This window comes from Heterocephalus glaber, unplaced genomic scaffold (genome assembly GCF_053883595.1).
Source record: "Heterocephalus glaber isolate CG9 unplaced genomic scaffold, H.glaber_assembly_v1.0 deba00001497, whole genome shotgun sequence".
In the NCBI taxonomy this organism is placed as follows: domain Eukaryota; kingdom Metazoa; phylum Chordata; class Mammalia; order Rodentia; family Bathyergidae; genus Heterocephalus; species Heterocephalus glaber.
Window position 1 is genome coordinate 11,954,687 of NW_028258320.1, and position 16,044 is coordinate 11,970,730.

General features: G+C 40.3%; 1 protein-coding gene across 19 annotated transcripts in view; it reads right to left on the reverse strand.

The window, feature by feature from the left end:
- Positions 1-16,044, reverse strand: part of Lrmda (leucine rich melanocyte differentiation associated) — a 1,370,443-nt gene that overhangs the window by 159,865 nt on the left and 1,194,534 nt on the right. For all 19 annotated transcript variants that reach the window (XR_015440503.1, XR_015440505.1, XR_015440504.1 and 16 more), the window contains one exon: positions 2,478-2,568. Coding sequence is in view for 14 of the 19 variants with exons in the window: in XM_087185375.1 (XP_087041501.1) it covers positions 2,478-2,568 (91 nt within the window). In the remaining 5 variants the exon portion in view is untranslated. Of the gene's footprint in view, positions 1-2,477; positions 2,569-16,044 lie in introns of those variants that run through there.

The following is a 16,044-nucleotide window of genomic DNA, read 5'->3' on the forward strand; positions in this document are numbered from 1 at the left end:
AACAAGAACTAGCAATGCTTGAGGGCTAATTATGTTTCAGTTTTGTGCTGACTGATTTCATCTATTAATTCATTAATCCTCATAACAACATTACTGTTATTATCCCCATTTTAAAGGCAAGAAAACCGAGGCATACAACAGTGGAGGAACTTGCCAAAGTTATCCAGTCAGTGAGAGAAGAGACAGGATTCCCACCTATCATGATCTGACTCAAGAGCTTCTAAAATCTTACATATAGAGGAGCCATCTGGAGTGGACAGAACACTCTGACTCATTATGGTCCCTGCCCACCATGTCCCCAGGGTCTGGACAGCTGTTTTCCAATCTTTTGCATCTCTTTCTTAATCCTCCTAGGATCAGTCATAAGGATGAAAAGTTTGACTACTCTTTCTCTTATTTATCCTTCTTCAGAATGGAGAACTCAAACTTTGTGCCACTCAGATCAGTCTACCAGTTAGATGTTAGAAAAAAATCAGATATGGAAGGACTTCTTCCAGATATGGAAAAGATTCTGTTAATTATAAGAAAGGCAAATCTTGGCCAAGATTTCTGTGATGATTATGTGACCCCACTGAACTTAGCAATCATGGCCATATGAGAGGTATTGTTATGGCCCATTCTGCAATATTTATCACCTGCCATCTTGTTTCTGGAATTCAATTCATTTAAAAATAAATAACATTAGTTTGGGAACCAGAGAGCATTGGGTTCATATCCCATGTTGCCTATTTATCAACTACATATGTTACAGCAAGTGCCACACCCTCAAGCCACAGTTTCCTCATCTCTAGATTGTGCCTGATAAGGCATAGTAGGATGTATGGGGAAGTTAAACACTATAGCATGGTATAAAATAATCAACACACTGGCTGGCACAGAGTAGGAGCTCATTGGTTTCTTCCCTATGCTCTCCTGACCTTACAATGAACATTAAAATCAGATGTAGGGGCAAAAAAGTCACATGCCAGCAGGATTAAGGGGCTGTGAAAATCCAAAGGACTTGGCTGCCTCTGTGTCTCGGTGATAATTAGGGGGAGGTAAGAGCTGACAGGACCCTCCCAGCCCCATGTAGACGAAGCATCCTCTTTTGATCTTATTAACATCCAGCTACTGGAAGTGGTGGTGGAAGGTGAGGGTAGGGATGGATACGAATGGACAGAATAATCCTATTGATTGACATATGGATGGAGCAGGGGACTGCTAGTAGAAGGTCTCATCATTTTTCTTCTGTCCTATGACTGCATTATCAGTGAAGGCCTTGGTGAGGAATGCTTAAATCAAATAGGACCCACAATTTGCCAACTGCATTCTTCAAGTAAATCATGTTTAATGTCCTTCATAATTGGCGCTTCCTTGAAGGACTGGAGTTAAATGTTGATTTATAGCACATTATTCCTTTTCTCTCATAATCCAGTGCTGTTTGTAATCTAATTTCTAAACTTAACACTGACATGATTCTCTAGACTAGTGTCAGACAAGGACCCAACAGCCTATATTTATCTAGGTGGTGACTGTCCTGGTCCTTACCAGGCAAATTCATTGTGAGACAGCTAATGGGTTCTGATCAGCCAGGGCCACCCTGGCCTGTGTGCTGTTTGTCTCCATGGAAGGACCCTGCCAGAGACAGGTGCACTCCACCATTGGGGTCACTTGTCTGCCACCTCCTTAGCTCTTAGCCCACTCATGCTCTAAGTCAAGCAGTGACTGAGGAGTTCAGATTCGATGCTTAGGGAACACAATCCTGGCTCTGAGTGTGGATTTTGATTCCAGTTACCTCTCTCTTGAGTTCAGGTGCCCTCTTCCAGAGACTGGGTTTTGCTTTAATATGCTGCTTTTCTGGAATAGCAGCAAAGCTGAGTTAATTAGTTCAGGCTGCCAATAAAAATACAGGCTTAGCTAAAAAATGAAAATTAATTTTCTCACAGTTTTACAGGCTGAAAGTCTATGTTCAAAATGCCAATTTGGTCTGGTTCTGGTGAGGGCTCCTTTCCTAGCTTGTCTTCACATGGCCTTTCTTATGTGTGTAGGGAGAAGGGGGTGGCATCTTCCTTACTCTTCTGTAGGGCCATTAGTTCTAGCAGATCAGGGCCCTACCCTCATAACTTCACTTAACCTTAATTATCTATCTCCAAATACAGTCATATCAAGAGTTAGGGCTTCAATATATATGTTTCAGTGGACACAACCAAGTCTATAGCAATGACTATGTCCTAGGTTTTCTGGGGCTCCCCCAACCATGGATGTAGGATGCTGATTCTTGTGGCTACTCTCCACTTGGGCTGTCTGCTGACCTGGTACATTACACTGTTATTCCTTTATTTCCCCTTAGCATACTCCCCTCACCCAGAATAATGCAAGCAGGCTCCCTTGGACCATGCTGCTACTGGCACTGTGGAATTTGGGGTGCTGTTTCACCACCCGTTAGACTTCCTACACCACAGGGAAAGGAGGGACCAAGTTAGAGGTCAAGCACTTACTCAGCTGCTCTGTCTTGCTGTGTTGAATGCTGCAGGAGGTTCTTTAAGTGAGGAACAGTAGGGAAAGTCACCATTGACGTAGAACTTGCATCTGAGGAAGAGAAAGAAAGGAGAATAGAGATTTTATATCTACTGCAACAAAGAAAGCCAGTGGAAACCTTATTTATTTACTTGCTGTTTTGACAGTACAGACAAAAATTCTAAATGAGTGGGTTATAAACAAGGAGGCTAAAGGTAAGGTCATAGGTTCCTACAGGCAAAGTGCTTTGGAGCACTAGACTTAAGCACAGAAGGAGAAACTCACATGCTTAGAAATAAATAAAATCACTTTATATTCATAATTCTTAGCTAAGAAAATGTATGTGTGGTATTCCATCATTCAACAAAACTTTATAAACAACCTACTGTGTATGAAGTCCTGTCAGGTACCCTGCTCAGATCAAACAGACTTGAATAAAAGAAGACAGACCAGGCCCTTCAGAGACAACCAGAGAACAATGAGGGAAAGATAGAGAATGGTAAACAAAGAGTAAGATATTAGATATCATAAGCATTCCGTGTTTCTGCACTTACAGGCCCTTGTGGCTTTATTCAGTGGCAGATGCTTTGAGGACAGAAGAGAAACAAGTTCAGAGTCATTTCCATTGTACTTCTTTTTCAAAGACACATTAAATAAGATGCACCAATTTTAATTTTTATGGAAATTAAAATGCCTTTTTCTGCTGGCTTGCTTTTGGTTTCAGTGAATGCAAAATCCTTACTCTTTCAATTTAGAGATGGCTCAAGCCTGGCTCAACCTAAATTTTAAAAAAAGGAGATTCAGGGCTGGGGATCTAAGACTGCTATAGCCATAAACCAAGTGCTTTATCCAGAGGGTTACAACTTGGAACAGATGGCTGAGTCTTTCACCAGGTCGGGTGCAGCCCCGACCACAATCATTCTTCCAGCTCGTCTCTGGTGGTGAAAGGCTGGACAGGACTCTAATGGCTGGCTAATGAGCCTGATTAAAACTTGGTAATTACTCATCCTGGGAGAAAAATGTTCAGTCCTGCAGAATACACTCTGGTTTATTATCTGTGAACTTCTTGCTGATGGGAACTGGAGGTTGACAGACCTCCATTGTTTCAGAGATGCGTGGTTTGCTGGAAACGGAAGATGCCTTCACATTGTCACTGTCGGAGACTTGGGATGCTCTTTGGCAGACAGGATGCCCCTCCAAGGGACATTCAAAGGAGTGTTTTTATTTTCTCTCTCTCCCTTTTTTAAATTTTATTTTCTCTTTCTTAAAGCTCCAGCCGCTGAACTGGCAAGAGAAGCAGCTGTTGAGTTTAAACAGAAATGTGTTGCTTTCTGCATAGATTTGATTAACACTGTGCTGTCCAGTCTTTACGGTCAGGGCAGATTATATTACAGTCATGACAAGTAGTTAATGAATTTACATTGACTAAACCATACAACGCTAAAGATTTTTCTGTCAGGATTAATATCCAAAGGGTGCAGGACACTCTGTCTGATTCATGGCTTTGCTCCTCCAACCCCTATGACGGGTGGCGGGTGTTCAGTGTCCCATAATCGGAGTTAAGTGACAGTCAGGAGATGGACACTGGGATTCACAAGTGCTCGGACAGTTTTTTTTTTTTTTTGGTACCAGAGATCGAACTCGGGACCTTGCACTTTCGAGGCAGGTGGTGGAACCACTGAGCTAAATCCCCAGCCCTAAAAAGGCTTGCTTGCTTGCTTTCTCTCTCTCTCTCTCTCTGTCTCTCTCTCTCTCTCTCTCTCTCTCTCTCTCTCTCTTTCTCTCTCTCTATTTTCGGGTACGGGGCATTGAACTCAGGACCTTGCGTTTGTGAAGCAGACACAGTGTCACTGAGCTAAATCCCCAGCCCTGCTCGGACAGTTTTGTAAACAAGTGGCAAGGTTGGTCTTCCTTTCTGACTGAGCATCTGATATCTTGCTTTCCTCTCTACTACCATCTGGGGCAAATATCTTTGAGAAGCCCTGTTGTAGCCATGACATTTTTGGAAATGACCACACTGCTCCTTGCTCCTGTCTGGCTGTCTAGCTTCTCACCACTTCTTGCTCTGGCCCTTTCTTTCCTGAGTGTGTCTTCTCAGCATGATTCAAATCTCTTGTCTTGTCTTGACTTTAGATACCTGCCATTCTCCCACCCTAAACATAATCCCTTCCTGAAGGCTGGCTCTACATTGACTGTGACCTTGTCCTTTCCTCTAGCCCAATCTTAGTTCTTTCAGCCACATCTTCCTCACAGAAACATTAAGTGTTGCTGCTGTCTACCTCTTGATGCTGATGATCAGTACTGGGCTATGAAAACCAAAATATGCAGGCAATCAGCATCACCCGGAGAATGCACCAAGCTTGTCCCCTCACCATCCTGCCCATTAGATCAGCACAGAGTCCCAGGAAGCTGTGTCTTATCAAGCAGCATGACAGACTCCTCCTGCTTAATAAAAGTATTCTTGGTTCACACATAAAGATTGGAGATGTTCCTCATCAGCTCATCTCAGGAAGATCCCTGTCCTTAGGAAGCAGTGAGCGCACTGACAAGTTGATTGGCATGGTGATGAGGGTCGATAACCATTAGTGCACCAATCCTTTGAAGTAGATTATCCCAACACAGTACACATTCTGGTCTTTCTCATAGCTTGATCTAGGCCTATAAAAATTAAAAACTTTGCCACCACTATCTTTTTTGCTCTCAAGTTCTGGTGGTTAAGGTTAATAAAAAAAATACTGTATTGACTAGATGAGAGCCCTTTTAGGAAAGAATATAGGAGAGAGACCTCAGTAAGAAATTGGCAAGGGAGGAGAATGACAAGCTGACGGTTCTCAAGACTGCCACCTGCACGTGGCCATTTCAGCCTCACTTAACTATAAATATGTGGCTCCCATGAAATTTACACAAGTCCATGAAGTTCGCTTTATACTCCATACAAATGGAAATTGGGGTAGGAAATACAAGGATATCTCCACAGTTTGGAGAAGGAGAAGAGTAGCTTGAAGTAGGCCTATTGAGCCCAGCCTGGACAACTTAGCAAGACCCTGACTCAAAATAAATAAAATAAAATAAAATAAAAAAGAACTAGGGATGTAGCTCAGTGCGAAGGCCCTGGGTTTAATCGTTAGCAAAAAAAAAAAAAAAAAAAAAAAAAAAAATCTAGATTCTGTGTCACATTAGGAAGGAGCTGAGCTGACTTGTACTGATAGAGCCTGGGCTCCTGCAAGCACCCCCGCTTGTACACTTCACAACAACTCTGTGTTGTGAAGAAAGTTACTACCTTTTACCACTTAAGGAAATTCAGGTTCAGAGGATCTAAGTAGCCTGCCCTGGGTCACCTAGGTAGCAGAAGCAGATCCCAACTCAGGTCAGCCTCTGTCCTGCCATGCTTTGAGGACATCAGAGATATTAATTTGACCTAAAGCTGGGGAATATTTCTATCTTAAAAACTGTCACCACCCTAAATCTCACCTTCGTATCTTCCTTTCCTAGGGGACAATACAGTGTTTGCCAGGCCTCAGTTGGGTCTTTTGAGTAGCCAACACAGGACTACTAGGATGTGTCAGACAAGCTGATCAACCACCATGACAAGGGTTTAATGTATACATTTCCCTGCCAAGTTAATCTCATGTAACTATATGCTTATATGTGTATATTCTTAGAGCCTCTGAAAATTGGGTAGAACATGTGCTATTTTCTTCTGTCATGTTCCTATTTGAAAAAGGAATTTAGTTTAAATATTTCCTCCTCCATGAAGCCTTTCTGGTTTTTGTAATTACAACTTGCACCCTTTGTTGTGTGTTCCCTGGGGTCATTTCTGGGTACACCATCATGTTCTGCCACTACAACTGGTTGGTTCTGTGCCTAGGAGCCCCTCTGGACTGCACATGCCTGAAGCAAAAAAACTGAATTTTATTCACTTTTGTTCAAAGCCAATGTTCAGTAAACGATGACTGAATTCACAAATGGGGAATAAACCATATTGCTAAAATTGATTCTTTGTCCAAGGCCTCATACTTATTATGAGCCACAAAAACATAGTTTTTCAGACTCTGAAAAGTCAAATCATCACATATATTTTTTGCAAGGGGTTGATGGGGAGTGTTTGTCTGCAGAAATGCAGATGATTCAGTCAATACTTCTGCCCTGAAAGGCTAAGTCCTACCTCACCCAGACCCAAAGGGCAGCTGGGAAGCTAAATTCTTTTCATTTCTCTCCACCACCAGAGGCCCCTTTTTTGTTTGGTTAAAGTAGGCAGTAGGCATGTTTTGTCTTATTTCATGCCAAATCAGTGACCCTGAGCTTGTCCTTCCTCAGAGGGGGGTATGCCTTACAGCAATATTCCCACCCTGTCTCCTCTGAACTTCTCCCAGCAGCCTTACTGGTATTTTCCACTTTCCCAGGTCTGAGTCATAGCTTGAAAGAGCCTCCAGCTTCATGTGCAAGACTTGTTCCCACCTGTGTATCCCAGATGTGGGGCTGGAGTACCCCTGGGATTCTCTCCCAGCAGCCTCACTGGTATTTTCCACTTTCCCAGGTCTGAGTAATAGCTTGAAAGAGCCTCCAGCTTCATGTCCAAGACTTGTTCCCACCTGTGTATCCCAGCTGTGGGGCTGGAGTACCCCTGGGATTCCAGAAGTCTCATAAAAAGGCCCCTTATAACATTCACACTTGCTCAGAACACATTCCCGAAGCTCTGTTAGTTTTGGCTGAGGGGATGGTTGGCCAGGACAGAGGAGGGAGACACATTTCTTAGGTCAACCCATTGGATGGCAAGTGCAGGAGCTTCAGAGGAGATGCACTTCGTGGCCTTCCAAAATGACCCTCTGGCTCCTTACCATTCCTGGCATCTGCACCCTCGAAAGTCATTTGATCTGGTTGTGTGATGTCTCTTTGCATGTTTGAAACTATTCCTTCCTGATTTGGCAACTTCTTTTTGAGTCAAATTTTTTATTTATTTACTTTTTAGACTGGAGAAATTTCTGCCATCCTTTAAGCAAAGTTGCTGAAAGGTCTTGCTCATCCATTATGTGCCTCTTGTGAGAAAAGAAAAACACTTCAAAACAGGATTCTTTTTTAGGCTTGGGGATGGTTGGAAAATGCTAGTTCTGTATATATCCTAGGAATCAGCCTTCCAATATTCATTCATTTGACTTGAAGTTATTAAGTACTCCTACATTTTGCATTTCACAGGGTGCTAATGTGCTAGAAAGGAAAATGAGGTCTTTACTCTTTGGGGAGCTCCCAGAGAAGTGGAAGATGCAAATTCTTCTCCCTAAAAGCAATAGGAAAATATAATTTCCAAGCAGTGAAGTAAAGTTTGCATGAGGCTTCTTGATGCGGAATGCCTAGGACCCCAGGGCCAGTGAGCAGAACTCTGCATGTAATAGCGGCTGCACATGCATACATGTAAGATATTTACCTGTGTAGGAACATACATATATGCTTTTTGTCTGGAATAAGCTCCACTGCATTAGAAATAATCTGCTTTTGGATTTTAAGGTTCTATCTCAAATATGTCTCTCGGGGCTAAAACATGCCAAAGTAGATCAATCCATCTTGTCTATCTTCTTACCTTTTACCCATCACCTTGGATACTGAGAGGAGATTATGTACACAAGATTGTACTTGTTCAAGTCTTATTTATCTATGTATTTAAAAGTGTATACCAGGCTGGGGATTTAGCTTAGTGGTTTCGCCGCCTGCTGCTCAAGCGCAAGGACCCAAGTTTGATCCCCGATACCAAAAAAAAAAAAAAAGTGTACACCTAAAAGTGAAAAGACAAACTTTCTCTCTCTCTTTGTGGATAGAATTTTTTAAATGAATCTTTTGCTCCATATAAGCTAGTAAATGCTCTCCTTCTTGCTTTGGCCAGAAGGGCAGTAGCACCATTCTCATGACATTTGACCATAGTAAGATTGTGTCTTAACTATAGGTTCCCAGAGAAAGGAAAAAGTTAGATTCTAAAATGTTTTAGCATCCAAAAACTTCCTGGATTTAAGAAAAGCAACATTCCATGTAATCATCATAACTGAGTCTGATGCTTCAGAAGGCCTGGTCTCCCAGCCTTCACTGGGCCATCTCTGGTGACAGGGCATATGGTAACTTTGGAGACATCCTTGCTGGCTGGGGTTGTGGTTGTGCTGTTCATAAGCACAAAATCAATGGCACTATCTGAAGTTTTGCAACATGGAGGCCCATGTTGTGGCTCTGAGATGTGGCTCGGAGAAAGTTTTTGTTTACCCTGCCTCAGTGTAACCAGATGCGATGGACCCGCCATCTAGAATCACTTAGAACAAATTGGATCTCTTTTGTGAAGCAATTCCTCCCAGTGCTAGAAGCTTCACCTTGAAGCCTAGCTCTATGAAGAACTGAGGAAGCAAATCAGTAAGAGAATGAAGTTCTTAATTGAACCTGTACTAGAAACAGAGACCATGGAGAACGTCCACAATCAGAGCAACCCAGAGCTTGGCAGGCAAGCGCATGATTGCTCAGAAACCACTCTTAATTCACTTCTTTTTACCTCTGGTCTGTAGTATCTGCGTCTGTGCCCAGTTAGCTGGACATTTAGAATATAATGCCAATAAAACAAAGATTACAGATGTAATCCCTCCTCCAGTGCACTTATTAGGGTTACTCCTTTTCCTGTATTAACTACAATTACTAGGAAGATTTCCCAGTCTCTTTAGTACATGGGCACAGAGCACTCTCGAAAGTTGATTAAAAACATTATAGTTACTATAAGTATAGGATGAAAAATTGGAAAGTATACCTAAAAGCCTTTCAGTCCCATTGTCCATAAGGTTCCCATGGCCCATCTTTAATATCTTTGACCTGTATTTATTCAGCCTGATGATAGCAATAATCACTTTTACTGCTCTTGCAGTTCTGATTTATTGACTGTTATGGCACATGCATTATCTCATTTAATCTTCACAACCACCCTGTGAGATTAGTACAGCTGACATCAACATTTTACAGATAAAGCTGTAGCTGAGAAAGGTCAGGTAAAATTCCCAAGACCCTGCAGCTTTTCGGTGCAAGAGGATAAATTTTAACCTGACTCTAAAGAATTCAAATCTGAGTCACTGTTTTCTCCATATTATCTTTTACCACCTTGGTAACATGGTTCATTCTCTTTCAATGATGCTGACTGTGAGACTGAGGGAAAGTTCTTTTCACTCAAATTTATTTATTCATATATTTATATTTCTATTCAGCAATGTTCTCCAAGCACTGAACTGTGTGATTCCATGCACACAAGTCTTCTAGATTGTCTGGGGTCATATGACAACGTAGTCTAGGGTACATTGATGTGGTGTAAGAACTTTCTCAGAGCCATATTTGCCCTCCGTGGTGCATAACTTCAGATGGTGCCATTGACATCATGGTTGTAAACAACACAGCAGCATCCCCAGCCAGCAAGGATATCTCCAGAGTTAGCACATGCTCTAACGCCATGGATACTCTTATGGCCTTCAGATATCTGGGGGCAGCATGGATGAACTTGGGAAGTTCATTCTTCAGTCACAGTGTTCCCAGTTCTTTCCAAGCTCTTCATTTAGGACACTTTTCATTGCCTTCTCCCTATTAAGTCCTCTGTTCCAGTATGCTGCATCTTCTAAATAATCATGCTGATGACCAGAAAGCCAATTCGGCAGAACCATAATCTTCCTCTAGGAAGCATTCTAATGACATAGGCCTTTGGTGGAATAATTTCCAAAGGATGTTCCAGTCTCCAACAAAGAGTAAAAAATAAAAATATCATTGATTGAGAATTTATTATATATCAGCTGCTATCTATAGGGCTTTGCATGAAATAATTCATTATCTTCATACAGACTCCTCTAAAATATGTACAATTATTTTGTTCTCAACTCACAGATGAACTTATCTTGTCATGGTAGATAACTGAACCCTGGCGGTCTTGATCCAGGGACCACACTGCCTCTCATGATGTGTTTATTAGATCAGGAAGGGTAGTTGCAGGAACTGTTATCAGCCAGCCAAGGATAGTCCTCCTTCAGCACTGTACCTTCAGAGATTGCAACTTCTCTTCCAGAGTCCACAAAACAAGCTGTCCAGGCTTGAGACATATAGTCAGTGCCCCCATCCATGGGTTCTGCATTCATGGACCCTACCAATCTCAAACTGAAAATATTCAGGAAAGAAATTGATTCTGCACTGAGCATGTTGCTATCTTTCTCATTAATTCTTAAACAATATAATATGGCAACTATTTACATAACATTTATTTCACATTGGGTATTATGAAAACTCTAGAAATGATTTGAAGTGTACAAGGAGGATGTGTGTACATTATATGCAAATACAATGCCATTTTATATAAGGGACTTGAACATTCAAGGCTTTTGGTAGCCATGAGCATCCAGGAATCTCCCAAGGATACTCTACTCTCCAACTCATCAAACCTTAGCTGTGCCTCTCTGTGCTTTGTAACAGCTTCCAAAGCCTATCTCTGCATCTCATGCCCATTCCTCCTCTGCTTCTGAAGCACCTTATTCGACAGGATGTCTCCATCCTCCCTCCCCAAGTCCTCCATTAAGGAGGAAAAAATGTGAGCACATTACTCCTTCAGGAACCCAGCAGCCCAAGGTGAGCTGGGCAAATGAATGAAACACTGAGCTCCTGAAAATGTGTGTTCCTAAAATTTACCATACTCATTTTTTATTATCTGCCACAAATCCTTCTTATAACCTATTAGTTAACACTTACTAGTTCTGCCATTCTCAATAGGACAATGTTTTTTGAACTTCCTACTGCATATAGGCAGAATTCACTCCCCAAAGAAGAAATCTAGGCAAACTTAACAGCTTTGTTGTTTATAAGTTGAAAATGATTCTTTTTTTCCTGAACATGTATAATTTATGCTTCTACATTAATTCTGTAATTAATGGTTATAAAATACATCAAATATGTAAAGTGTTGCCTAAGTGCTTAATTAAAATAAAAACAAAAAATGATGATAATTAATTGTACATCCCACAGGCTAGACAGGATGATAGTTCACAGTGACTATCAATTAACATTCCTACTGCTAATAATAAACTCAACTTTTATGTAAAATAGAACATGTTAAAATGTTCTGATTAAACACTGAGTTAACAGGAAAAAAATCTTCACAAAAATATTTTCATCATATAAATTCTCTGTGGGAAAATAGCTTTCAAATACCTCATTTTAGATCCTTGTTTGGATTTAATTTCATTATAAAATTTGACTCAGAATTATACTATTATAATAGGACAATATAAAAATTCCTATTCCTCCCTAAGATACCCTGAAAATATAGCAAAATCCAGACAGAGTGATCTTGATTGTAAATGCAGGTTCTTTAATGTTTTAAATGACTAATACTCAAGAAAGCACCTGGAATAGGGAACTGGTCTTAAGTAGTTTTGGGGCAGGATTTATATTTGTCTGGCAAATGTACTGAGGCCCCCCTGGGGGCTGAACACTGTGCTAGGTGTTAGAAATAAAATAAGGAATAGACCTGCCTTCTTCTTAACCCTCCATGGTGATCATGATTGAGGGAAAATTGCAGATATAAATTAAGAATTGCAAACATAATGAATACTATGAGGATCAAATGCTGCTACCCTGAGTTCTGGTTTCCTATGTAAGGTAATTTCCATATCAGAATAGCAAACCATTAAGTATTGTCACTTCCTTTTCCTACCTTGTTTGAGCTTCCTTGCTTTCTAAAATCAATCCTTGTAAGAAGTCCATTGCTTGTGACTTAATTCACCAGGAAAAGATGACTAAATCTGAAGAAATTATTCTCTTCATTTGACTTAGAGATCGACTCACTGAAAATAGACCACGTTCTGTGTGTTTCTGGAGAACTACTTATTCACTAGGTGTCCTTATAAGGCCATTAGACCTGCTCAGGCTTCCTTTGTCAGTTGCACGGAGTTGCCAGGACTGGTGGGTCATGGAGCCTGTCCAGTCTCATCTTGGTTGGCTAGGGAGGGATGGGGTTGTAGGGTGAAAACTGGGAAAATACAAAGGAATAGGAGACTTCTGCTGGATATGAATCCATTTTCTTAAGAATCAGTTTCTTTCACTTATTTTACAGGCTCAACTGCCTCTCCCTGCATATGTCCTCTTCAGAAGCAGTAGGCCTTTATGAAGAGACAAATAATCTTATTTTGAAAAGTGAAATATAACTTCCTGTCACTATGCTAATGAAGCAATAACATTAGAATTCATAAAATATTGTATTTAATGAAAATACTGCCAAGAAAGGATTTAAGTGTGGCTCATTCTAGAATACCCTCCCACACAGAACTCTTCTTTCTGTATATTCTTTGGCAGTAGATCTTACACACTTTGTCTCAATTCTTCTAACTCGACAGAAAAATTCTTAGTCTTAATAGAATAACATGTCACATACTTGGAAGACCTCCTGGATTCACTGACAAGGTGGCCATCTCTCTTTGTGAAAGGTAGTGCTATCTCATTGGCAGTGAACTTGACCGTTGCCCTGAAATTTTAAATTTGAGTTCCATAGATAAACTTCAAAGGACTAATAGGCTCAGGAGACATGAATATAACAGCTTTCATATGATGGACTAGTGTTGAGAGAGTTTTCATTCTTTTTCACTTCACTTTCAAAATGGCCTATTGATTTTTTTTAAATGTTTAAAAAGCATTGCTGTTTCTAGGCACCTGTGATAGATTCCATTAATGCTAAGTTCTTCATGATTCCTTCTATCCTCACTTCCATCACGTGATTTTTAAACTTCTTGTTATTGAAGAAGCAAAGTCTATGTTCCTACTCCTTGAATTTGGGTTCAGTTTTATGATTTCAACCAAACAAATGAAAAAATTTAGCATTTCAGTTCCTCAAAAAAACCTATTTCTGCTTGGTATCTTCAGTTTCATTGGAACAGGAAAGACATCCCCTGGCTAGCTTTAGATGCCAAGAAGAGGATGCAGGAATCTGGAGGTGACCTAATGAAGGTGCCCCAGCTGAACCCAGCTCAGAGCAGAGTCCCCACTTGACCCCCAAACACATGAGCAAACCCAGTGGAGATGAAGCCAATCTAGTCTTGATCAGGAACACTCAGGTGAACCATAGATACGTGATAAATATTGTTTTAAGCCACTGAATTTGGGATAATTTATTACACAGCAATAATTTACTGACCCAGCCACCAATAGTTGAGGAGAGATCCCTGACCTGCTCTAATACGTCAGGAGAGTTCCTTAGAATCTGCTCCTTCTATCAATGTAGACATGTCTTGAAGTTCAATCTTTGATAACTGTTTTCTGTCTGTCCCCTGTGCATAAAATATTGAGGATAATGCCACAAATCCTGGCTTCAGAATTGTTTAGTCATTTTCCTGCTGTGAAATCATGTGAGACACTGCCACAAGACCAGTGAGTGACTCCTGTTCATTCATTACAGTAGACAGGACTCATGTGGCACAAAGCCTTGTATTAACTCAAGTTACTATCAAGAAAGGATATTCGCAGAATAAAAGTGAGACAATAATACAATGTAAATACAATTGAGTTACTGAGGCCAAAAGGGAAAGCAGCTACCTGGTAATGGAAGAATAAAGGTTTTGATATGCATCCATTCCCTGCTCTAATTCCCATTAATATCATTCATTTTATAAAAAGCAAATTCTTTCTGGTAAAATTGGTCCTATGGACACAATTAATATAATTCTTTCCCATTCAGAGACAATTGTCCCTCCCTTTATTTTCCTGAAATACCTGAGGGAGAAAGGTCAAGACATTTTCCATTGTCCACTGATCTTATGATATAGGCCAGTCTACAGTCTAATCTAAACAAAAGGCTTTGAATATCCAAAACACTCTGTTATACCTCCTACCCCATGACTCCTCCAACTTCTAGCTGTAGGACTTTGAGTGAGTTCCATCATTTTTATGACTTCACCTTCCACTTTTGTAAAACTAGGGTATTGGATCTCAAAATGGCCTCTATTTGGCATACAGTCATAAAATTCTCTGATGGGTCTTATCTGCTTATCTAGATTCATATAAACTTCAACTTTTTATCTTTGGAAGGAATTCTCAAAACTATTCAGCCTTGATACTTAATAACTTATGAAAGAGAAAAAAGAACCTTAGATAGATAAAACGATTTGCCCGGGCCCACCCAAGTTAAGAGCAGAACTGAAATGCAGGCCTGGGCCTACTTCTTTTCAACATTTCTCTCATTCAATTTCTTTAAGAATAGGGAACAATTCAGATTCATCTTTTTTGTCTTCAGCCATACAGAGCCAGGATTGTAACCAACACTCAATAAATCTTAATAAATATTTGTTGACTTGAATTGGGAATGAGTAAGCATTAGTTACATGGCTAAGGGCCAGATTCCAGAGTCTGTTCAGCCAAGAGAACATGACTGCCACATTCCCCAGAGGTCTTCTTCCTGTATGGAGGGGGAAAAGTGATTGTGCATAACTAGTTTTTTAAGTTACATGTTTGATCAAAGAGTCAAAGCAGCTTCTTATCCAGCTCTAGGTTGACATCAATGGGTCTTCAAAAGCCAGCACTATTCCCTGCAGAGGCACAGTGGGCAATTTACACATAATTTCTCACTCACAGTTCAGGCTTTGAGAGAAGAGATAGGCTGTGGGCAAGGAAATAATGGATTGTATTTATGCAGACGGTCACTAAAAGTTGTGTATTGTTTCAGAGGGAGCTAATATTTCCCCTGAACAGAAAATAATGCATATCCCCCAGAGCAGCACAGAAAGGGAGTAAGCTGTCGAGGACAGACTGGTTTGGGATTGTGCTTTCTTATAGTCCCACTACTCTCCTCTCCCATTTTTGAAGAGGTGAAATGTTGATTGAAAATGGTCTCCTCCTGGGTGGCACTGCTGTTACTGCTGTTCAAAAGATAGACTCACACATTATCCTGGACTGTGCTCTTGGGAAACCTCATTAATAAAGTTGTGCATATTCCTCAATCGGCCACTTACAGAATTCCAAGGACACTGATTGGGAGTATTAATAAAGGTACCTTAGAAATGATGTCCTGATCTCAGATATATTTGAGACATTGCCAATTAAATGTTTTTCATAAGTTTATTTTCCCTTTTAAAATTATGTGAAAAATATGTTATTTGATACTGAAAAATTATACATGGCATATACCTTATAAATCTTAATGGTAAAATAAATATTCATAAATTCTAATCATCCTAAAAATGACAGCATTGTCATTAATCTCTGGATCTACTTGCAAACTCTTCCCTACTTTCCTCAACCACATATATTTATGCAAATGTATATTGAAGATATTATTTAATTTTACTTTTATGAAATTCTGTAGGGAATGAATTATATTATACAGTCTTCAATGACTTATTTTTTCACCAATCATTACATGATTATATTCATCTATGTTATTGTATATAACTATCAATCCGGGAAATTTTTGTTGTTTCTTTCTGTTTTTTTGGTACCGAGGATCAAACTCAGGACCTTGCGCTTGCGAGGCAGGCACAGTGCCACTGAGCTAAATCCCCGGCCCAATCATGGAAA